This window comes from Carcharhinus amblyrhynchos, chromosome 4 (genome assembly GCF_965287045.1).
Source record: "Carcharhinus amblyrhynchos chromosome 4, sCarAmb.v2.hapA, whole genome shotgun sequence".
NCBI lineage: Eukaryota > Metazoa > Chordata > Chondrichthyes > Carcharhiniformes > Carcharhinidae > Carcharhinus > Carcharhinus amblyrhynchos.
Window position 1 is genome coordinate 90,446,314 of NC_137327.1, and position 25,908 is coordinate 90,472,221.

The 25,908-nt window shown below is 42.6% G+C and overlaps 1 protein-coding gene across 2 annotated transcripts in view; it reads left to right on the forward strand.

Moving 5' to 3' along the window:
- Positions 1 to 24,681, forward strand: part of nlgn3a (neuroligin 3a) — a 274,546-nt gene extending 249,865 nt beyond the window's left edge. For both annotated transcript variants that reach the window (XM_080187521.1, XM_080187522.1), the window contains one exon: positions 19,388 to 24,681. In XM_080187521.1, the coding sequence (XP_080043647.1) occupies positions 19,388 to 20,243 (856 nt within the window). In that variant the 3' untranslated portion in view covers positions 20,244 to 24,681. The remainder of the gene's footprint in view (positions 1 to 19,387) is intronic.
- Positions 24,682 to 25,908: the final 1,227 nt, after the last annotated feature.

Consider the following 25,908-nt stretch of genomic DNA (forward strand, 5'->3'; position numbering starts at 1 on the left):
TAGTTGATGTGGCACATCATCATGATACAAGGATTACTAGAGAGATGAAGTGGAATCTGAGTTTCAGGCATTTGTCAGATCATATGATTTCACACAAAATTACTTTTCTTTCATGTGATGCGAGCATTGCTGGCAAGGTCAGCATTTGTTGCACATCCCCAGTTGCGCTTGAGGGGTGGGCAGTGAGCCACTTTCTCGAACCACTGCAGTCCATCTGGTGCACTACACCCACAGTACTTTTGGGAAAGCAGTTCCAGATTTTTCCATCTGTGACAGTGAAGGAAGAACAATATAGTTCCAAGTCAGGGTGGTGTGTGTTTTGGAGGGGAACTTGCTAGTGGCAGTGTTCGCATGCATATGCTGCACTTGATCTTCTAAGTGATAATGGTTGCAGGTTTGGAAGGTACTGTCAGAAATACCTGGTGAGTTTCTGCAGTGTATCCTCTATATATAGGTTCACAGATCTGCCACTGTGTGCTGGTGAATGGAGTGACGGTCAAGAGGGTTGCTATTTGCTGGATGGTGTTGAGTTTCTTTCCTGTCGTTGGAGATGCTAAAGTTTCAACTGAGTCATCCAACCAAAGTGGATTGTAATCCATCATACTCTTTACTTGTGTCTTTTAGATGGTGGACAGGCTTTGAGGAGTGAGGAAGTAAGCTACTTGCCACAGAATCCCTGCTGCTAAACTACTCTTGCAGCCACACTATTTCTGTGACTCATCCACTTAAGTTTCTGGTCAGTTGTAACCCAAGGATGATAACAAGCACAGCAATCTTATTTTGTGCTAGATATGAGTCCAACCAATGGAGATTTTTCTTCTTCATTCCCGTTGACTTACATTTTGCTCGTCTTCCTTAGCACTACACTCAGTCAAATGCTTGCTTAATGTCAAGGGCAGTCACTCTTACCTCACCTCCTGAATTCAGCTATTTTGGCTATGTTTGGACCAACACTGCAATGAGCTCTGGAGCCTACTTTCTCTCCAGATATTGTTGTATAAATGCCACTTAATTGTACTGTCAGTGATGCTTTCTGTCATTTTATTAACAACCAAAAGTAGACTGAAGCAGAGCATGGCCAGAAAATCCTGTCCACTGTGTTGCAGAGTACAATTCTGATTCCTGTTCCCAAGAAAATAATTTGATGGATAATATCTTATCACAAATTCAAATCATAACAATATACATATTTTAAAAATTTAAACATTTGTCTAAATTTAGTTATTGCTAACTTGTTTTACATATGTTACAAAGGATGCATGTAATTGTCAAGTACGCAGAGTGCCACAACTTGAAGGTATCATTGCATGATACCCGCAAGTTACACAAAAATGCATGAATGTGTTGACTGGGAAAAATATGGAAAACATCCAACACAAAATGCTTTCATCATCCTCAAATCAGTTAAATTGAGATTTAAAACTTCATAAATCATGCATAATACACTTGAGTCTTGCATATAGATGGATCTCAGAAAGCTACTATGTTGATTTGATTAATTTATTCAACTGTGGGAGACACCATTTGCTTTCACGTATTTCAGCTTTTAACTTCACAGGCTACAGGAGGCATCTTCTAGACACTGTACCTCCAGTTCCTCAGTTCTTGTTTCATTGTACTATGTGTAGAAGTGGTTTCATGCAGCGCCACAGGCCCTTGCAAATCCCAATGAATGGCTTCTCACGGTCCAAGAGGGGATCATGAAGGACAGAACAAGGTGCAATTCCTTCAGTTAGATTTCTATCTATACTGAGAAATCCTGGCAGATGCCAACTTCAGCCTGAACACAGTATATTTGGGGCCATGTTCAGAGAATTAATGGCACTCAGATTTTTTTTTATAATTTATTTTTGGGATGTGGGCATCGTTGATTGGACCAGTATTTATTGCGTATCCTTATTTGCCTTTGAGAAGGTGGTGGTGCGCTGCCATCTTGAACTGATACAACCCATATAATGTAGGCACATCTGCAGTGCTGCTAGGGAGAGAGTTCTAGGATTTGGACCCAACAACAGTGAAGGAGTGGTGACATGTTTCCAAATCAGGATGGTATGTAGCTTGGAAAGGAACTTGCAGGTGGTAGCATTAAATCTACTCCCCATGTCTTTCCAGGTAGTAGAGATCATGGGTTTGGAAAGTACTGTCTGTTAAAAGTTCACGGAGGCAGAAGTCCCTTCATCAGAACCGCTTTACTTACAATTCCAACAGCAGAATACAGAGTGCTCTCAGTCAGCAGTCTATCTATGGGAATGGCAGAGGAACTGACATTCCTGGTAACATACAAAGTCAATGGGTCTCCTTGATAGGCCCATCAATTGGCTCCTTAATCAGGGAGTTTGTATTTCAATAGGCCAACTTCAATGGCCTGATTAAAGTCATTACAGAGTCAAAGGAACTTCAATGAGTTGCTGCAGTGTCTTTTGTAGGGGGTGTACACTGCTGCCACTGTGAATCAATGCTGGAGGGAGGGCATGTTGAAATGGTGGATGGGGTGCCATCAAGCAGGCTGCTTTGTCCTGGATGTTATCAAGCTTAGGTGCTGATGGAGCTATAAAAATGTTTTTAAAAAGTTAGAAATTGATTTATTAGTCACAAGTAGTCTTACATTAACACAGCAATGAAGTTACTGTGAAAATCCTGTAGTCACCACACACCAGCACCTGTTCGGGTACACTGAGGGAGAACTTGGCATGGCCAATTCACCTAACCTGCATACCTTTGGAGGAAACCGGAGCATCTGGAGGAAACCCATGCATACATGGGGAGAATGTGCAAACTCCACACAGGCAGTGTCCCAAGCCAAAAACCAAACCTGGGTCCCTGGCGCTATGAAGCAGCAGTGCTAACCACTGTGCCACCATGTTGCCCCGCTGTATTCATCTAGGCAAGAGAGTTTTCCATCATACTGATGACTTGTGCTTTGTAAATGGTGGATAGTATTTATACGGCTGGTTCGGTTCAGTTTCAGTGATGGTAATGCCATTGAATATCATATTGGAGATTGTCATTGTCTGGCATTTGTGTAGGTGAATGTTACTTGCCACTTACCAGCCCATGCCTGAATATTCTTCAGGTCATGCATATGGACACAGATTGCTTCAGTGTTTCAGAAATCATGAATGGTGCTGAACATTGTGCTGTCATCTGTGGACATCTTCACTTCTAAACTTATGATGGAGAGAAGGTCAATGATGAAATAGCTGAAGATGGTTGGGCCTAGGACACTACTCGGAGGAACTCCTGCGGTGATTCTCCAGGACTGAGTTGATTGATCTCAAACAACTATAACCATCTTCCTCTGTGCCAAGAATGGCTCTAGCTGTGAAGAGTTGTCCCCCGATTCTCATTATCTTCACTTTTGCTTGTTCTCCTTGGTCAAATGTTGTCTTGATATCAAGGGCAGTCATTCTCACTTTACCTCTAAATTTCAGCTCTTTTGCCCATGTTTGGCCTAGAGCTTTAATGATGTAAGGAGTTGAATGGCCAGTGAAACCCAAACTGACTGTCAGAGAGCAAACTATTGTTGCATAAGTGCCGCTTGACAGCACTATCGACAACCCCTTCCATCAGTGTGCCGATAATCGAGGGTAAACTGATATGGATGGTAATTGCCCGTGATGGATTTGCCCTTTTCATGGATAGGATATACCTGAGCAATTTTCCATATTGCCAGCTAAATGCCAGTGTTGTAGCCGTACTGGAACAGCTTGGCTTGAGGTGCAGCTAGTTCTATGGCACAAGTCTTCAGTAGTGTGGCTAGAATGTTGTCAGATTTTCATAGCCCTTTAACATCTTTCTTTCCCTTCTCACCTTTGCTCAATGATAGTTCCAAAGTTGGTCACAGCATGAGGACAACTTAGTTCTTCACGATTCGTATGCATTAGGAACAAGAGTAGGTCATTCAGCTTCTCAAGCCTGGTCCACCATTCAGTAAGATCTGATTGTGGCCTCAACACCACATTCCACTCACTACTGATAACCTTTGACTCCCTTGTTAGTGAAGAATCCATCTAACGCTGCATTAACAGTTTTCAGTGACCCTGTCTCCACTGCTGTCTGGGAAAGATAGTTCCAAAGACTCACGACCCTCTGAGAGAACAAAATTATTTTAATCTCTGCCTTATTTTTAAACTGTGTCCCTAGTTCTAGTCTCTTTCACAAAGAGGAACATCCTCTCAGCATCCACCCAGTCAAGTCCTTTTTCAAATTGTATACAATATTCTAGGTGGGGTCTCACCAATACCTCGTACAATTGTAACAAACACCCCTAATTTTATTTTCAACTCCTCTTGAAATAAATGACAGCATTCCATTTTGCATTGCTAATCACTTGCTGTACCTGTATACTAATGTTTTGTAATTCATTATACCAGGATACCCAGATCCCTCTGCACTGCCAAGATGGATGGGTTCATGTTTTCCCACATATGCAAGATCTGTGAAATAAAGTTTATTTATTAGTCGCAAGTAAGGCTTACATAAACACTGCAGTGAAGTTATTGTGAAATTCTCCTAGTCACCACATTCCAGTGCCTCTTTGGGTTAGTGCACCTAACCAGCACGTCTTTCAGATTGTGGGAGAAAACCGGAACACCAGATGGAAACCCACGCAGTCACGGGTAGACGTGCAAACTCTACACAGACGATGGCCCAAGCCAGGAATCAAACCTGGGCCCTTGAAGCTGTGAGGCAGCAGTGCTAACCATTGTGCCACCGTATCGCCCTAACCCAGAACAAACCTATGAGATGGATTTGTGGCAACAAGGGGAAATAACTGTGTGTGTGTGGTCTCTGACCTGTGCAAATCTATCAATGTGTATCCTGGAGGGGAGCTTCCTGCATGATGGGTACACCAGTTTGTAAAAGCCTTTATATTGGGACTGAGATTAAACAGCTGGTGATGAATGCACCTGATGCACAACACTGAACATTAACATTCAGACAATTCAGATGGCTAACTTAAATATCAGAGTGAATGATGTAAAGTGTTCTGTGCTGGTTCTTCTACCAAACAGGAGGCAGATAGCCATTATATAGTCAATGAAGCTCTCAGACTTGGAACAACAGCTGCTGGAAGGCACTAGAGACTAGTATTGAGATCGCGCCCTCATCATTTCCATAATATATCCTGCCATGATTTTCAGAAATGTTAGCACCTGCTGCAGAAACTGTGCAATATAAACTGGCAAAACTCTCGTAACCTGGGTTATGAGGTAGTTTTATTCCATGATCAGGAGAATAGTGACAACATGTCTTTATTACATTTCGATCAATGCTGTCACTTTGAAGATCTCCTTCTATCTGCTGTTCACCCAAGCAAGGGTTTAACCCACATTTGCCAGTCCTCTGTGGTTTCCTGCTGAGCTTACCTGCTGAGAGAGAATGTAAGCAGGGTTTTTGAAGATGAAATCCCCAGTGATAACACTTCAGAACATGTCAAGCCTCAGTGCAAGACCAATGAATCCGATACCTGAACCAGGATACTCCAGCACACTGTGTATGATTGAATGATTCCCTAACTGAACTTAGAACAATAATTATGCATTGGAGTTCTCCCATCTTGTCTCTAGATAGCCACGTAACTAATACTTTTTAACAGGGAGGATTTTCATTGATGATAACTAGTGAGGAGTGTGGTTTTAGTTAGTTCAGCTGCAACATTCTTTGTCAAGCATTGGCTCTGTGCCTTGCACCTATGCTATCTGGAATCAGGTAGTAGAATGGAATCTGGAATGGGAGTGACCTGTAAGTGGCCCATATGCCAACTCAAACCTGTGAACACCTTAGAACACCCTTCTTATATTTAGGACAGAGGCCTAAATGTTAATTGGCATCTGAAACTAACCACAGTTGATATCAGCTTTTGCACTTTTTATGCGAAGATACAGAAGCCATATGAACTCAATTATAGTTCTTTAAACCTGCTGTTTGGAGAAATGGAAAAAATTGTGTTTATGATTCTGCTAAAAAATACACGTTAATGTTTAAAGAAAGAATCCAAACACCCAGCAATTAATCAACAGAACTACGCCACAAGATTTCATGTGTTTTAATGAAAACAGACTTTATTGTATACATAAAGAAAAACTAAGCAAAGTAAGCATGATTAACATTATGGCTTATAAAGACTTAAGCTATAAATTCAGTTCTACTTTTATTTCCAACCCTGACCCTCTCCCCCCCCCTCCCCCACCATCTTACAAATCTTGAGGTTTATTCACTTTTCCTAGGACCAACCCAAAAGATATGCCACCAGCCCTCTATAATTGAGTTTACTTCTCCTCAGTATTCCCATTATTCCTGCAAGATAAAATTCTATGATGATCCTTCCAGTATCTTTTTGCTATGCAACCATCCACCTTTTTTTTAGCCAGCCTCACAACTACGGATACTTCAGCTCCTTGTCCCGGCCCCCTGCAAATAACCAACTGTTTTCATACAGCTTACCAAGCTAACTCTACTGCCACGAGGCTGGATGAGGACCACTGTGGATTTAGAGTCATAAAATCCCTACAGTGCAGAAGGAGGCCATTCAGCCCATCAAGTTTGCATCAACAACAATCCCACCCCTGGCCCTATCCCCACAAATTTACCCCGTTAATCCCTCTAATCTACACATTCTCTGACACTAAGGGGTAATTTATCATGGCCAATCAACCCAACCCACATATCTTTCAGATTATGGGAGGAAACCGGAAGAAACCCACGCAGACATTGGGAGAATGTACGAACTCCACACACAGAGTGACCCAAGCTGGGAATCGAACCCAGGTCCCTGGAGCAGTGAGGCGGCAGTGCTAACCACTGTGCCACCATGCCACCTGATTTCTTCCACGAGATCAAATCTTCAAGCCGCTTTTCTCTCCTCCTCCTCCTTCAGGTACCCTAAGAAAGAAATGACAGCCAAGCACTTCCATTCAGTTGTTCCATGGTTATGTTTGCCAAAGTATTACAGCAGTTTGCCATTGCATTCTGCAGTGTGGCTGACCAGGAAATTGTCTTGCTCTTCTTGTCTGTCTTCAGGAATATTGATAATCAACCTTTACACAGTAAGAAGTCTCACAACACCAGGTTAAAGTCCAACAGGTTTATTTGGTAGCACAAACCACTAGCTTTCGGAGCGCTGCCCCTTCATCAGGTAAGTGGGAGTTCTGTTCACAAACAGGGCATATAAAGACACAGACTCAATTTACGAAATAATGGTTGGAATGCAAGTCTTTACAGATAATCAAATCTTAAAGGTACAGATAATGTGAGTGGAGAGAGCATTAAGCACAGGTTAAAGAGATGTGTATCGCCTCCAGACAAGATAGTTAGTGAGATTTTGCAAGCCGAGGCAAGTCATGGGGGTTACAGATAGTGTGACATGAACCCAACTTCCCGGTTGAGACCGTCCTCATGTGTACGGAACTTGGCTATCAGTCTCTACTCTGCGACACTGCGTTATCGTGTGTCGTGAAGGCCACCTTGGAGACTACTTACTCGAAGATCAGAGGCCAAATGTTTGTGACAATCACCAGGCAAGAGTGTTCTCTTCCTGTTGGGAATACTTCAGCGATCACGGGCACTCGGCCTTTGACCTTTGGGCGTTAGGCAAGAAGCGCGATCCGCACCTGCCTCCATGCAGGTTCCCCCTTTACCAACGACTAAAAATGGCCACCATCGGGACCGCATCCGAAATGGGCGTGACGTCAATTTAAATGTATTTGCATGGCATGGCAGAAGGTTCCACTCAGATCAGTGGGGTGGGGTGGGGGGGGTGGAGGGAGGGAGGTGGATCAGATGGTCCCACTCGGATCGGTGGGGGGTGCAGGGAGATGGGTCAAATGGCTCCACTCAGATTGGTGGAAGGGGGCAAAGTGGGTCAGATGGCTCCACTCAGATCAGTGGGGGGGGGAAGCAGGGCAGAGTGGCAGGGGGGTCTGCTGCCACTCTGCTTCTGCTCAGTGTGGGGGAAAGGGTTGTCTGCTTCCACTCCTGCATGTGATTGATGGGGGGAAGGAGGGGGGGTCAACTGTCACTCTGCATGTGATCAGTAGGGCGAAAAGGGGGTAGGGGCCCACGATCGGTCTGGGTAGTGGGGAGGTGGTCATTAATGTTGGTGATGTGGGGCAATATCTGTGGGGGCCAGGCATGTCATTATCCAGCTCAGGAACGATCTGGCAGGGAAGCGTTTTTCTATCTTTTTTTACTGCACATGCGCAGTTGGAGGTGCCTATCGTAGCTGCAGCATTTTGGATGTATTAAACCCCGCCCACAGATATCTGCAGCACAATTCAGAATTAGCGCAATTTTTTCAGGCAGAGTGAATATGGGGGGGTCTGAGAACGGACCGAAAAGTCGGATCTGAAACATTCCTGGTTTCAAGTCCACCCCGCACTTCAAATCAAAATGGTAAAACAGGGCCCTTTGTGTCTGATAAATCTAAATAGCTCTAAATTCCCAAGTTATTTTTGGATTGTGTGCAGAGATGAAGATGACTGCCTTATCATTCAATTTCAAGTCTAACTGTAACAGGGTTTGTCGTGAATTTTGTAAAGGTGAATCTCTGTGCTTAAGCATTTGCAAAGAAAGTGGACTGGCAGGCTTTCTTGAGATTAAAACAAAACAAAATTAATCTTTATTGAGTGAAACATCCACCCAGATAAAGATATAAAAATATTTAAAAAGATAAATCTGCATCTCAAATTTTGCAACACACAAACACACAAATATGCAAGATGATACTGTATGAAGTTAGTTTTTGACCCAAATTAATATTCAATGCTAAAAGGTAAAAAAATGAGAGTTTATTATTCATGAGAACTTTGCTGGTGGCTGCAGAAGCTTTTCCCCTCTCACCCCTGCAGAGTTCCCTGCTTGCCTCCACCACCCCATCATGGCTCTGCCCTCTGGATCCACCCCATTCAGGTTCCATCCCCACTGTAGCTGCACCTCTTGGCACTGCCCCAGCACAGTAATGGTGTCCGGTGGATACTGCCAAGGTGTAAGATGGACAGTATCAGGGTGCCAGGTGGGCAGTGCCAGGTTGGCACTATCCCATGGGCATTGTCCAGCCTTGCCCCTGACCACTCAGGAGTTTCAATAGGTCTCTGATCCCGCTTACAAGGCCATCACATCTGGTCCACTTTGGTGGGATCCACACCTGATTCTTGTCATGGACAACTTTGGTCAGTGAGGTGCTACAGGTACGTGAGCCAAATGATAGCGGACGAGACTCGTCGCAGACAAAATGGTGCCGGAAAGATCAAGGAAAGTGAGAAATTGGTTACGAACCTGATTTTTCACCTCCTGCCCAATCTTAGCTGAAGGTTGGACAGAACAAGGTTGTAAGATTGTGGCCTATGTATTTTGAAAAGATTGTATTTGTGCTTTGGTTTATTCTTTTGATTGCAGGTATGACTGTAATTTTAATCAGAAACCCTGTGCCTGTCTGCTGCTATAACTTCAGAGTAAGTATCTGCCGAAATCTTGCTCCTTTCACACCAGTGGGATCTTACAGACCTGCACAGGGTGCATCCTGCCATGGGACTCCCAACATGGGATGCGTTCAATACGAAACCCCTCTGACAATAGCGAGGCCATAAAATCCTGGTGCCAGCGAATACATGCTGCTCCTAGCCATCAAACATGCCTTGGAAAGAGAGAAAAGTACCACCCAATGTTGTTTATAGGGTTTGTAATTTTACATGGTTGTTAGCTCCCAGGTTCCTGGTAACAACCAAGCAGTTTTTGGTTACCTGTCAGGGTAGGGGCATTCTGTCCCTCCCTCTGGCTCTGTCTTCATGCTGCTTAAAACAGAGACTGTCAATCTGAAAATGTTCTTGATTGCTAACTTGGTCTGATGTGATCAGTTTTAACCCCTTGCTCCCCAACTCTAAAACCTGTAGATTTTTTAACTAAATCCTGTTATTTTTACAAATATGAATTCCAGGAGATCGGTGGGTTGTGGTTTAATTTCTGCCTCCAGTAGGAATTCTGGGCCAGAGTCCAACACTTCATTTTTGGTGAACTTCACATCAACACCTCTGGCCTGTTGAAGTTTAAAGTTTGGTCCTGTTCATGTTTTTAATTGGCCTGTTTTTCACTGATATTCCTCTTGTGGAAAATGTTTGTTTTGGGATATGGTCCTTTTCCTTTTTCTTTTGTTCTGGGAATGGACTTCCCCTTCACCCATTCCATATCTCCTGGAATACTACCGCCCCAAATGGATGTTCACCTTCTTGTGCACAGTTTTAGTGTCCTTACCTGAGGAAGGATGTCCATGCTATAGAGGGAGCACAGCAGAGGTTTACTAGGCTGATTCCTGAGATGGCATGTCTGTCATATGAGGAGAGGCTAAGTCGATTAGGATTATCTTCATTGGGAGTATAGAAGAGTGAGAGGGGATCTTGTAGAAACTTATAAAATTCTAACAGGTTTAGAAGGGTAGGTTCAAAAAGAATGTTTCTGATGGTGGGGGAATACAGAACTCCAGAGAGTGGTAAATATATGGAATTCACTCCCACAGAATGTAGCTGAGGCCAAAACATTGTCTGATTTCAAGAAGAAATTAGATATATCTCTTGGGGTTAAAGGTATCAAAGGATATGGTTAGGGGTTGCGGGGGGGGGGAGTGGAGCAGGGGGGGAGCGGGGGAGGATCAGGATATTGAATTCAATGATTAACCATGATCAAAATGAATGGTGGAACAGGCTCAAAGGGTCAAATGATCTACTCCTGCTTCTAATTGTATGTTTTTTTCTGTATTCCCCTGTGGCTCTTCACAAGTATTGTTTGCTTAGCGGTACATTCTCTTCCCTTCCTCCTTTGTTTTGGGAATGGGCTTCTCCCAACTCATTCCATGTCCCTTGAACTCTGTTGTCCCCCAGTGGATGTTCAGCTCCTGCCATACTCCCCCAGTGGCTGTTTAACAGAGTGGGACATTACCCTCACTCTATTTTGGACTCTATGGGAACTTCCCTGGTCCCCATTGAAATGTGCCATGAATGTCATTAGTTCTCTTCCTTCATCTGTTTTAACCTTTATGGACCCTTCATGGAGCTGTATTACTTTGACTGGCCTAACCTCAGGCCTTTTCATTCTCAAGTGAGTTTTCCTTAACAACAACTTTCATATGGTCTATTTGACTCCATTTATTTCTACTAGCCTAGCATCAGCCTTTTGAAATTCAAATGGCTCCTTCTTAGCCACCTCAACCCTTAAGGACTCTATAATGACTTCAATGAGGCACATGAGGTTGGTCTTTTGGAGCATGAACTCCTTGATTGAGGTCATAATTGCCTGCCCTAGTGCAGAAGAAGGCAGGGAAGGAGGAGGACCTCCTTGTGAACCTGCTACTGGGCCTGGCAAGGCACGCCATAAATAAGTCCAGGCAGTGGCTGACCAAGGGGGGGGGTCATCTGACCTGACTGTCTGCCCCTCGACTGTGGCTATATCCCCAGAAGGGTGTCCCTGGAGAGGGAGCATGTTGTGTCCAAGGGTACCGTTAATGCCTTCTGTGTCTGCTGAGTGCTGCAATGAGTGGGGTGCATTATTGACAGCTTTAATTTTTAAGTTTCCTTTCCATTTTGTCTTTTGTTTTGGGAGGTTACCTTCCTTTTGGGTGTTGTCTCTTTTAATTTGTCCCCTTGTTAATTTGATTTAGTTTATTTGGTTGGCCAAAACTGCTGATCATAATTGCCTGCCCAATCAGAGAGTCTCATCCTTATATAGGACTGGGAGTGTTATGTCTTCCAGCACTCCAGTTGTTGACTGTGTACTGGAGGTGCTCAGGAGGGATTAGAGTTGATAAATAAAGAGAATTGGGTGAAGGGACACTGGCCTTGGAGGAGTTATTGCTGTCTCTTTTGTGAAATTTTCTTTCTCCTGACCTGACACTGTTAAATTCCATCTCTAATGCCTTTTGGAGGGCTTTTGAACCCCTTGATGTTCCACACACCTTATCAGACCCCTGGTAGCCTTTTCCCAACCTTTTCAGCACCTCTGGACAGTCCTTGACTTTTAATGAGTATTATCCTTCATGCTGCCTCTCTGCCTCTTCATGCAATTCCTGTAAATCTTATCTCCCTTTCTTCAGACAATCTCCTTGCTCTTCCTTCCCTTTCATCCATTTCCCCCTCTCTTTTTGCCTTTAATTTTCAATGCTTAGAGTTCTGGCTCTAGTTGTCTCTGTTCAAGATGTATTTTTAGTAAAGCTATTTCTCTTTTTCACTTTTCTCAATTTTGCAATCTAATTGTCGGGTCACTAGTTTTAACTTTTTGAATCTCCTGGCCTGTAGGTTCACTTTGGACTCCAGCTCCTCACCTATTCTTTTTAAATCCTTGGGGGACAGAACATTTAAATCCTCAGAAGTAATTATGATTTGGTCTATGTGAGCATTTTTAACATTATAGCACTGTACACAAAGCCTCACTTAGGTTTCTAAAAATTTATGTCTAAGAATAAATTTAGTCCCCACTTCTAATTTTGCTTATTGTCTATGGATTCAAACACCAGATATTAGCCTCCAAATTTCTGCTATGGCCACATGAGGACTGGTGAAAATGATTCCCCTATCATACTTCTCCTAGTAACAGGGCTTTTTTTTTGTGAATTTGTCAGAAGATATTGTCTGTGCTTAACCATTCAAGTGCTGATTTCAAAAGGTCTGGCAGGCTTTCTTGAGATTGAAACAAAATAGGGTTAGTTTCATTAAGTTTGAAAACCCACCCAGATAAAGATTATTGAAAAAATTTAAAGTTAAGTCTGCATCTCAACCTTTACAACATGTGTACAAGCATGCAAAATTTTCAAATTATAAAATATGAAGTTTTTCCAAATTAAAATTCATTACTGGAAGATGAAATATTGTGAGTTATGAGTCCTGTGAGTTATCTGTGATAGCAGTAGATATTTCTCCATGGTGATCTTGAAATTCCAGGAGTTGAAACCCATGTAGTCTGCTATTTCTAAAAACAATTGCTGAAATCTTGGTGGTAGTTATGCTGGTGGGATCTTACAGTCCTGCTGCAGGTGCTCTCTGCTGTGGGTTTCCTGGCGATGAGGGATACATTCAGTTGGAAGCCATGTTGACAATGGTGAGACCGTAAGATCCCACTGCCAGCGAATGGCATACCACTTTCTGTTGTTGCAACACAGACAGTGAATGTGAAGGAAAAATCTCACCTAGTCTCTTTATTAAGCAGACACCATCTCTTCCAAGAAGTTGATGATTTTTGTATCTGAGATTTGTTTAGTTGGGAATTATCGATCTCTGCGGAATACTTAAATTGTACCAGAGATAGGTTCCTATAGGAATAAGAAAGCATTGAAACGTAGGAGCAATTAGAATATGGCTGATCGTCCATCACAATGTCACCTTGCTATGTCATCCCCATATTACTTGATATCATTAGTTTGTCAAAATATGTCAGATTTTCTGTCTTGAACATGCTCGATGATTAAGCTTCCATAGCCCTCTGGAATAAAGAATTCCAAAGATTCAGCACTCTCAGTGATGTAGATTTGAGACCAGGGAGAGATCAGCTATGATCTGATTGAATGGCAGCACATTTGAAGGGCCAAATTTGCCTACTTTTGTTCCAAATTCCTATGTTCCTATATCTCAGTTCTAAATGGTCTGCCCCTTTTTCTGAGATTCTGCTCTTTGGTTTTAGATTCACCAACCGGAGGAAACATCCTATCTACACCTATCTCTGTCATCTCCTTTGGCAGATTTCTGGCAGTGTTATAATAAAATATGGTTATTGTAGTCATGTACCTCTCTTCCCATAATTATATCACAAGGTATTTGCTTCACTTGTGCCTGGACACAACATAACTATTGTTTCATAGCCAATGTAATTAGATTTTGGAATGCCCTGGCCACTAATTTCTGAAGACTATGAAGCCCAGTTTTTAAAACCAATCACATTCAACTTGCACTTAATTATGATGTCCAATCAGAGTGAGATTTTTAATCGCATTAAGCATCCAACTGTGTCTGAATATTAGAACTTGAATCAACCTTCCTTTTCCAACTGCCTGGTTTAAAGACTTTTCCCAGCATAATATTCATAATATTTTTCTCCCTTCCTTATCTGAAGGTCAGGTGTCTGGAAATAGCTGCTTACTATCTTACAGTTAAATATTGTGTAGGCTTTTGTAATTTGTCTCTGTTAACCCTTTCACTGGACACAATTATTAATATGGCTACTATTTTCCTCCATAATTATTAGTATGGGTATTATCCCCCTCACACCACAATATGGTTGACTCTTAATTGTCTTCTAAGATGTCCTGGTAAGCCATTCAGCTGTACACATTATGGCGGAAAAGTTGAAAAGGAATAAAACCAGATGGACCACCCAGCATCAACTTAGACATGGAAATGACAATGGCCAGCCATGCCCAGTCAACCCTAATTTCTCAGGGCTTGTACCAAAATTAGGAGAGCAGTCCCACGCACTAGCCAAACAGCACCCTGACATAGTCATAATCACTGAATCGTACCTTATAGCCAATGTCTAAAACTTCTGCATCATCATCTCTGGGTATGTTCAGTCCTGCTGGCAGGATGGGCCCATCAGATGTGGTGATATAGTGGTATACAACAAGGAGGAAGTAGCCCTGGAGGCCTCAACATTGACCCAGACTCTATGAAGTTTCATGACATCAGATCATTCATGGGCAAGAAAATCCTGTTGATTACCACTTATCACCCTCCTCAGTTGATAAATCAGTTTTACTCCATGTTGAATATGCCCTGGAAGAAGGACTGTGGATAGCAAGGACATATAATGCAATCAGGAATAGAAAAAATGGAACAGCAATAGATCACATGGCTCCTTCAAGCTTGCTTTGCCATTCAATACAAACATGGTTGTTCTTGAACATCACTTTATCACTTGGTCTCCAAATCACTTGATTCCTTGAAACATCAGCAATTTACTTCAATCTTAAATATGCTCAACAACTCTCCGGGCTAGACAATTTCAAAAATTCTCAATGTGTCCTGAATAAAAAGACTATAATGTAACAAAGTGCGGGTTGGCTATGATTGATTGATTACTATAGCTACTCTTCTTTATGAGTTTATAAAAGCTCTTACAATCTGTTTTATAATCTTGCTATTTACTTTCATTTACTATTTGCCCTTTTTAATCAGTCTTTTGGTGGCCCTTTATTGGTTTCTAAAACATTCCTAATTCTCACATTTGCTGTTATTCTTTGCAATATTGTAAGCCTCTTCTTCTAATATAATCTAATATCCTTAACTTCATGGACTTCAATACCCATCGATAAAAGTAGCACAACTTTTGACTCAATGGTCTTAATGTCAGCCTGAGCTTGTGGCAGTAGAGCAGGTCTGGCACCTGCCCCAAACAGCCGAAAGAATTTGGCAAGAGCACTTAACAACATCAATTAAATAAGTGAGAGCCTAACCCTTGCTTTTGGTGGCCGCCATGGAAGAGTTTCCAGATCCAGTTAGAAATATTTCTGAAGATTTCATTACATGACCACCTCCTTCAAACTACCAGTTAAGCAGCTTTATTTAACCCATCCCCAGTTTATTTTATAACAAATAAACACAAATGTTTTTAATACCATCATGACTTTCTTCCCTGATTACCTGCAGCAGTGTTCCGGACATGAATCTAATTCCTGGGGCCTTCATTCATTGATGAGCAGGTTATTCTTGCATTGGTGCTGCTTGATAGCATTGTTGACAACAACATCTATCACTTTGCTAATGATCAAAAGTAGACTGGTAATGCGGTAATTGGCCAGGTCAGATTTGTCCTGATTTTGTGGACAGGACATACCTGGGCAATTCTCCACATTGCTGGGTAGATGCCAGTGTTGTAGCTGTGCTGTAACAGCTTGGCTCAGGGTGCAGCTAATTCTGGAACACAAGTCTTCAATAATTCAGCAGGATTTCTGTCAGGGCCAATAGATGTTGCTGTATTCAGTGCCTTTGGCTGTTTCTTTATATCAAATGGAGTAAATCAAATTGGCTGAAATCTGGCATCTATGATACCTTGGAGAGGCCAAGTTGGATCATCCACTCAGGAATTTTAGCTGAAAATGATTGCAGAAGCTTCAGCCTCATCTCTGGCACTGATGTTCTGGTTCTCCCATCATTGAGAATGGGGTTTGGAGCCTCCTCCTCTGGTTAGTTGTTTAATTGCCCATCACCAACGATGACTTGATGTGGCAGGATTACAGAACTTTGTTCTGATCTATTAGATGTGGGATTTTCTAGCTCTGCCTTGGGCTACTGCTTTTATTGTTTACTGTGTCTAGTCCTGTGTTGTCCCTTCACTAAATTGACTCCTCATTTTTAGGTGTGCCTGGCATGTCGTCCTTATTGAACAAGGTTTTATCCTCTGGTGTGATGGAATGTAAAGTGAGTGACAAGCCCAACCATGAGGTTACAGATTGTGATTGAATGCAGTTATGCTGCTGATTGGCCATAGTGCCTCATGGATGTCCAGCTTTGAGCTGCTAGATCTGTTACCAATCTATCTAATATAGTGCAATAGTAGTATTGCACAATATGATGGATGGCATCCTCAGAATGAAAATGGGACATTGCTTGCACAAGGACTGTGCAGTGCTGTCTCCTGCTAATATTGTCCTGGGCATCTTGAAGGGAATTGCTTGATAGGGCGGACGCAACACGGTTTCATTAAAGGGAAGTCGTGTCTGACAAATTTACTGGAGTTCTATGAGGATGTGTCTAGGGCAGTGGATAGAGGAGAGCCGGTGGATGTGGTCTTTCTGGATTTTCAGAAGGCGTTTGACAAGGTACCTCACAAGAGGTTATTGCAGAAGGTCAGGGGACATGGAGTTGGGGGTAGGGTGTTAGCGTGGATAGAGGATTGGTTGTCAAATAGGAGGCAGAGAGTGGGGGTCAATGGGTGCTATTCGGATTGGCGGTTGGTGACTAGTGGGGTGCCCCAGGGGTCGGTGCTGGGGCCTCAGCTATTTACCATTTATATAGATGATCTGGAGGAGGGAACCGAGTGCAGGGTGTCGAAATTTGCTGATGACACCAAGATTGGGGGAAAGGCAAATTGTGCGGAGGGTGTGGAGAGTCTGCAGAAGGATCTAGATAGGCTGGGCGAATGGGCCAGGAAATGGCAAATGGAATTTAATGTTGGCAAGTGTGAGGTGGTCCACTTTGGTAGGAAGAATGGTAGGAAGGACTATTACTTACGTGGCGAAAAACTGCAGCAGGCGACGGTGCAGAGGGACCTCGGGGTCCTTGTGCATGAGTCGCAAAAACCCAGCTTGCAGGTGCAGCAGGTGTTCAGGAAGGCGAATGGGATGCTGGCCTTCATAGCGAGGGGGATTGAATATAAAAGTAGGGAGGTCTTGCTGCAGCTGTATAGGGCATTGGTGAGGCCGCAGCTGGAGTACTGTGTGCAGTTTTGGGCGCCGCACCTGCGCAAGGATATTTTGGCCCTGGAGGGAGTGCAGAGGAGGTTTACTAGGCTGATACCGGAGTTGAGGGGATTGAGCTATGAGGAGAGGCTGAATAAACTAGGCTTGTACTCGTTAGAGTTTAGAAGAATGAGGGGAGATCTCATTGAGACGTATAAGATGATGAATGGGATGGATAGGATAGAGGTGGAGAGACTCTTCCCGCTCAAAAAAGACAGTAGGACTAGGGGGCACAGCCTCAAGATAAAGGGGAGGCGGTTTAGAACGGAGTTGAGGAGGAACTTCTTCACTCAAAGGGTGGTGAATCTCTGGAATTCTCTGCCCGTTGAAGTGGTGGAGGCTGCCTCGCTAAATATTTTTAAGAAGCGGGTTGTTGGGTTCTTGATAAGAGAGGGGATTAAGGGTTATGGGGAGAGGGCGGGAAAGTGGAACTGAGCCACAACAGATCAGCCATGATCTTATTGAATGGCGGGGCAGGCTCGAAGGGCTAGATGGCCTACTCCTGCTCCTATTTCTTATGTTCTTATGTTCTTATGACTGATGCATCTGTAACAGGTAGATCGGTGGGGGTCTGGTCAAGTCGGTTCCCTCACCAAACTCTGCAGCAACAAAATATTTTTTTTAGAATGAAATGATCACCTTGAAGCCAGCAGAAGTAATCCCCAACTTCACAGTCTTCATGATTGCCCCACCATTGCTGCTCCAACTAAATTATCTTTGACCTGCTTACAGCAAGGCAATCAGCTCAATATTCTTCATAGAGTAATGTGTAAACTGTATTTGAAGTGAATTGATAGTTTGCACAAAAATTGTAATGAGGATCACTATTTGTTATGACCCTAACAAATGTTTACCCTTCAATACCTAATGTTCATATGTCTTGCATTCTTCATTTTCATTCTATTACGGACATCATTTGTATGGTTTCTTTAAGTCTTTAATCAGGGTGTTTGTGTGGAAGTTGTGTGTATTTCCATTCTCTGAGTGATTCTTCTTCATTTAAAAATAAATTCCAACAGTGGGCATTCTGGTGAGTTTCAAAAGTTAAAAAAAAGGTTATATTTTATTCCACACTTGTAACACACTATCTGAATGATGTCTCTCACACTATCAGACACACAAAGATTAGGCATAGATGAAGTTAAAACGTATTTATTACAATGGAATTTATAACTTAGTCTTTACATTGATGCAGGCCTGATGGCTTCTTGATTAAATTGATAGTTTAGTTGGAATCTTTTGGAAACAAAGAATTCCCTTGAAGCTGTGGACCCTCTTGCAGACAAATAGCCAGGAGCCTAGTTTTCAGGTGGATTCAAAAGCTGGAATAAGTACAGTACTTTGGCTGTATTAAAGAACTTTCAGCTATGATGGTATTAGATTAATCCCAGTGAGCTACACACACACACACACACACACACACTATATACTGACTCATATGATCTTCAAGTCCAAAAATATCCAGTATCTTCATGCTTGTAATGAGCATGACTACTGAAAACAAAACAAATTCGGTGTGAGTTCTCCACTTTGTTTAGTTATTGTTCCTGCCTGTTTATGCTCATGTTTGTGGTTCTGTTTTACATTAATGAGAATGGCAAGAGATTTTGGGTTCATTTGCTGTCAGCAAAATGGATACAAATTACTGGGTATGTGTAAAATGCTTATTCCTTGAAATAAGACATTTCAAGCCCAAGTGTTCACAGGCCAAGATTCAGTTGCTGCCTGTAGATTCCTGTTCACTTCATGTTGAGAAGAATGTCATTATGTGGATCCATTGCTCAAGATTTGGCTTTGTTAATAATAAAGGCAGGCAGGTCTTTAGATCTTCATATGTATTACATGCTTCATTAATTACGCTTGATTTATACAGAATTGGACCAGCTCTGACAATGACTCATAAGCAAATTGAAGAAACTTCTTATCTAATGGTAACTGTTTTCTTTCTATCTTTAGTGATCCCAACAAGCCAGTGCCACAAGACACCAAATTCATCCACACAAAGGCAAACCGCTTTGAAGAGGTGGCCTGGTCTAAGTACAACCCACGGGATCAGCTTTATCTTCACATTGGTCTGAAGCCACGAGTGCGGGAGCACTACCGTGCCACTAAAGTGGCTTTTTGGAAACACCTGGTCCCTCATCTGTACAACCTGCATGATATGTTCCAGTACACCTCCACCACCACCAAGGTGCCTCAGCCCAACACCACTCCAATCTCCTATGCGACCAGGCGACCCAATGGCAAGGTATGGCCCTTCACCACCAAACGGCCGGGTGCTGGCATGTCTCCAGCTTTCAACTCCAATGAGCAGCAGAAGGAGAACTGGGACTCAGAGCAGGACAGCGGTTCCCTCCTGATTGAGAATCCCCGGGACTACTCTACCGAGCTAAGTGTAACCATTGCCGTCGGAGCCTCCTTGCTTTTCCTGAATGTCCTGGCCTTCGCTGCCCTGTACTACCGCAAGGACAAACGCCGCAATGACCCCCACCAGCAGCCAAGCCCTCAACGTAATGCCAGCAATGACATGGCACACACGCAGGAGGAAGAGATCATGTCGCTACAAGTGAACCAAACCCATCACGAGTGCGAGAACATCCAGGCTCATGAGCCCATGCGGCTTCCTTCACTGCCAGACTACACCCTAACGCTCCGCCGTTCCCCTGATGATATCCCCCTCATGACCCCCAACACCATCACCATGATCCCCAACTCCTTGGTGGGGATGCAGTCCTTGCATCCTTATAATACCTTTGCTGCTGGTTTTAATAGCACAGGGCTGCCTCATTCACACTCCACCACCCGGGTATAGTCCTCGCAGTAACCCTCCAATGAGCGGGAGCAAATGAACCGCCAGGTAGAGACCCCCTCACAAAGACCACTGCAGACTGCTGGATTTTAACAAGAGTCTGATTAACATGTGCACTGGTACCATCTTTACAAGAAGGCTCTCTCCCTGGGAACTTCAAAAGACATATTCACATCGGGCCTTCTTGTTCAAAGAGACAACCTGAAGTTTTATAAAATAATCAAAAATAAGAAAAATTTAAAAAAAGAAAATACAAAATCAAAAGAAAACTAAAGTGCTTTTGTTACCATTGTGGGGAAGCAGCGGCAGTCGGCTGCCCACCTTTATCTCATTGTTCACATGCCTTAGCCCCGCACGCTGCTGTGCTCCATGCATTTTTAATCACTTTTAGAACAGCTTAGAATGAATATATTAGCACCGAGGGGATTGGAGGAAATGCACGCACACAAGGACTGAAATAATCGTGGCCAGGAATCTCCTGGGTGGTTGACGGATCAGCTGCCATAGCTTCATGGGAAGACCATGGAGAACCCCAATAGTGAGCAAAACCGGGGCGGCAATTGATAAGGAAAGACCCCTAGTAAATTCCCTGCACATTTTATTTTCAGTAAGCATTAAGGGTTGTTAGAAACAGAGGGAGGGTCTCCTTGGCTTCCCCTTTGATGCCTGTTATTGTTTTGGGTTCAGTCAGGATCAGTTTGTTCTGGCGATCCTAGAGTCAGTTAATTCTGAAGATTGATCCTGATCCAGCACCTTCCTACAGTGAATGTCCTGCTGAACCACCAACCACTCTTACTGGTCAAGAATTTGAAAGAGACCAATATCGAGTGAAACACATTTAGCTTTCTAGAAGCCACCAAAAAAGGTGGCAAAGTGTTGTTTTACTGCGTTGCATCCACAGAAGTGTTTGTGTCTGCCCATTGCCACCTACATTTTCCTTCCTCGTTCATTTATCTGGGGAAGGACTTTGTATTTTTGTGATTCAATAATCTAACAAACTTTTTACATATCTCTCTTTTTTTCTGGGGCGGGGTGGCAACTCTTCAAGTACAGCAAATAATGCAGCTTTCTATCGTGTGCATCCCTTAATTTTTTTATACAAAGTGAATTGTGACACGTGCCAAATTAGAACCAGCAAAAATTTTTTTGGAGGGAGGGTTGTTTTTAACTGTGTCTGTCTGTTTTGTATTTTGGTATAAGCAATTGTTTGCTGTCTGTTACTTTGTGTCATGCCAGTTTGCAGTTGAGTTGGTGCAGATAGGGAGACAGCACCACAAATATCCTCCATGTTCTGAGTTTTCTTTTTAATTTGGAGTCAGGGTGCAGTCCATGTGCTTAGTCCAGGCTCATGAGGACTCTGCTGTCAATGGAATCTTTCCTTCAAGCCCACACCAGGATCCAACTGCAGCATCCAGTCTATTTCAAAGATTGGGGATTTTCAAATGGAATATTTAAACCATCTCTTTCCTCCAGCATGCATACCAATCATTGCATACCCTGCCATGTATTCCTTGCATTAGATTTATTTACTGAAATTCTAAACCAGTTTATGTTCTGAATGTTTGGTAGGATTTGATATTTAAGCTGATTCTCATTTAGTGAAAAAAGGCGCAAAATATACCAATTTCTGAGGTTCCTCGACCCATCAGGGATGCCTGGCGGATGTCTGAACCCCATATTGATTAGGCAATTTTTCAGAAATTTCTGGTAGCTACTTAAAACAGATTTTACACTCCATACATATGTTAGCACCTGTTTTGGAACCCTTCTGCTGAATTGGCTGCCCTTAGCGTAGCATGCACCAGGGATGCTTTGTTCAGGGCCTTGGGTAATCACTCTGATTAAGTAATGGTTACCAACAAAAAAGGCGTACATTTTTTCAAAGTTAGATGTGGAGCCAGGAGATGTGGGAGTGATCATTTTGACTGCACAGTACTTCCAAGGGTAGCTGCCAATTGTGACCAGTCCCTCTCCTGTTGCCCTCATCAAAAATTCAGGCTTTTTAAATGGGTAAGCTGTCCTTGGACTACAATAGGCAAATCACCCAAAGTATTGTAATGAGACCTCAGGGCTAATTTTGATAAAATCTCCAGGCTTTGTTGTACACCATAAATGGGCCCTAATCAGTTTCTTCTGCATAATCTCATTTTTTTCAATGTTAGTATTCTATGTAAAAGATAAACAATCTTCACCTGAATTTAAACCCAATTCCTAATTATAAATAGCACGAGATACATTATTACCAGCCCATCCCAATAAAGCTGGAAGAATACAAATGAGACAAGATACTGCTGATGGTGGAAATCTCATGTAAAAACAAAACATTCTGGAAATGTTAGTAGGATTGGCAGTATCTTTGGAATTGGCTCTAACTCTGTTTCTCTTCCACAGATGCTGACAGTCATGCTGAACATTTCAAACATTTTCTGTTTGAATACAAATGCCCTTTGATTTTGTTTTCATCATTGGCCAGGCCAGCATTTGTTGTCCATTCCTTATTGTCCTTCACAAAGAGATGGGAAGCTGCCTCCTTGAATCACTGCAATCCATCTGTAGGCACACCCACAGTGCTGTCAGAGGCAGTTCCAGGATTTTGATGCAGCAACAGTGAAAGAACGGTGATATATTTCCAAATCAGGATGGTGTGTAACTTGAAGGGGAACTTGCAGTTGGTTGTGTTCTCATGCACTTACTGCCCTTGTTCTCCTATTTAACAGAAGTCATGGGTTTGGGTTTGGAAGGTGCTGCGGGCACATTTTTGACTGCTCACCAGCAGCTAAAAACCAGAAATGATCAGTAAAACTGAAACTCCAATCTTAATTTGTGGCAATGATAAATAATTCAAACACTGTCATAGAAAAACACAAGATCAAAATTCATAATTGTGCTTAATCCTGTCTGAGAGAATTCCAGATTTGAATCATAGATCAAATTGCCCATGTTTAAAAAAAACATCAGCGTAGCTGGCATTCCCTACCATTGTATATTCCTCTAACCTTCCAAGTTCAATCTTTAATTACTTCAGTGCCATGTCTCCATATCAAGTTGCTCAATCTGTGTTTATCCTTTCATTTCTGCCCTGTAGCATCTATCCCTCCATTTCTAACCGTCACAGTGTCTATCTTCAGCTCCAGTCCTTCAGTGTATTCTTCTCCAAACCCTGGCCTTCTTTCTGCTTTCCTGTTATATCTGATTGTATGTGTTTTCCATGATCCGGAGAAGCAACCGCTAGATTCCATTCAACATTAATTGTCGTAACAGGAATAATTCCATTTGGTTCAGGTTCAAAAGAACCTTTTTATTATCAATATGTCCTTTTAGTTATCCTCTGAAGAAGTCCAACTAACCAAACACGGAGTAAATTCTGAACTGTTTTCCCCACTCTGGACTGCAGCAAAGCATTTGAAGTAAGGTTGCTTTTGCTTGCATTCCACCTAAAGTGTGATTTCACTTTCCATCTGGTTACAGACTTATCATCAGGTTTTTTCAATTCATTACACCAGATATATCCTCTAGGAGGCTTAACGATTGCAACAGAGCAGACTCCGTGATTGGCTTAAAGGACCCCAGTATTGTGCTTTTTTGAGATCTGAGTATAAAAAGCGATGTCATTTGTGAAAGCAATTATTAGAGTAGCAGTGATTTGTGAAGAAGGGGAATCTATATTTTCTTGGGGTATATTGGATTGAGTTGAGCACTTAAGCCAACACCAGTTCCTATTCTGTGAATCTGCAATCGCTCATTACCGGATTGGAGTTTGTGAAACCTGTTTGGGGTCTTTATGGCCTTTCAGTTTTTGCTGTGTGCACTTCAGCTGTTGGAAGCCGGCTGTGAGATGAGATGTGGAGTTCTGTTAGTTACAGAAAGAGTTTATTAACATTGAAATGACTGCTCCCTACTGCCACATAAACATCTCACTCAAACATCTGGGTTCAGAGTTAACAGAGACTGTGCTTTACCTGTTTGTGATGTTAAAACTTGTCAACTCGTGCACATCTGGAACAATATAGGCCGAAGGGGAAAATTCCATTGTGTGTTATAGATGACCCTTTGAGTACTGAAGTGTGCACATACCTAGATCCTTTTCTATCCTGTTCCAGCTGCGTCGACTAAGTACATTTTTAGTTTGAGGCTTGAGTCTTTACGCAGACACTCTAAATATTTCTTAATTCACATTATTCTCAATAAACTGAACAATTAATATTGGAATTTGATTATTTTTATTTTGATGCAGAAATGCTCCTGCAGAACTCAAGGTCTAACAGCCATTCTGACTCAGGAGAAAACAGCATAAGAGGAAAGGCGATCTGTAGAGTGTGTCCCTGGGTCTTTCCAGATAAATATATAAATATCAATTATGATTTAAACATATTGAAACAACATTTTACTGAAAGTTTTATTCGTTCCATATCAGTCTGAAATTAAATTTTCAAATGGTATAGTGAAGGCAAACGCGTGAAGAGTCTTGTGGGGCTGCGGGGGGATGTACTTACTGCATTGTCCAGCCTGAATAGTTTGTAGATGCTGGAAGCCGGTCACCAGATATCAGGTTACCCTGAAGGAGATTCGAGAACACTTGATAATGTCGTCGCAGCATTTTTGATATTGTAATAAATTGCTTGTGTTATCACGAACCCAGGCAGTGTGGCCCTACCCGTATCCACCGCAATGGAAGTTATGATGCCAGAATTGTTGCCTGAGATCTAACAGTAAAGCGGGAACCTCAGCCAACGTACCAATTCCAGGATCAACAGGAACTTTCATGCAGATTACCAGATCTTTCTGGGCCCTGCTAAAGATTCCATCGCACTTTGAACGCGCTGTATGTTCAACTTTTAACGCACCTCCCACCCGCCCCCCACCCCCATCCTCTCCTTTAACCGCAATGTTTCTTTGAAGCGTTTCTGCATCGGAATAAAATGATAACATAATGCTGGAGCCTTTGATTATTCTCTGAGTCTCTCCATTCATTTATGAGAAGTGACTTTTGTTCAAATATTCTAGGTTTATTGGTGTGGGTGTGTTTTTTATGAAACTGGAAAAGTTGGAAATCCATAGATATTTACTTATACCAGAGCGAGGCGAATTATTCATCAATTCACTGAGCAGTCTGTCAGTCCCACGCATTTTATTCCCGAGTTCCTCATCTGTAAGTGCCCCATTCTTTGCTGGGGTGTAGTGCTTTGTGTGTCTGTTCCTTACATTAGGACAGTGAAGTCGGCACTTCAATGTGTGAACCTAAATGGATCATTTCACAGCCCAAACAATCCTGTTGTCAGCCGTCTTCAACACTTTCCAACGAGGATTAGTGGATTGCGATGGACAGTGCGAATCCTTGCTGATGGTTGAATATGGTATATCTGAATGTTTTAAAGGGATTCAAACAATTTACTCCTGACCTCCAGTGACTGCTGTTAATGATCAAATGTGGTAACTATTCCCCATCAGCAATATCCCACATATAACTTTTAAGTTAATTCACGTCCGTAAATTGGAGTTTTGGGCAGCTTTAGAACACGTTCCAGCTAGTCATTCTTCCTGACCCCATTCAACCTGTTCCCTCATCCGGAATGTCGCAGAATCACAACCTGATCCAATTTCTGTCCTTTTCCCACCTGAAATCTGCACCTACATCCCAGGAACTCGGGAACTCGATTGCATCTTCTGT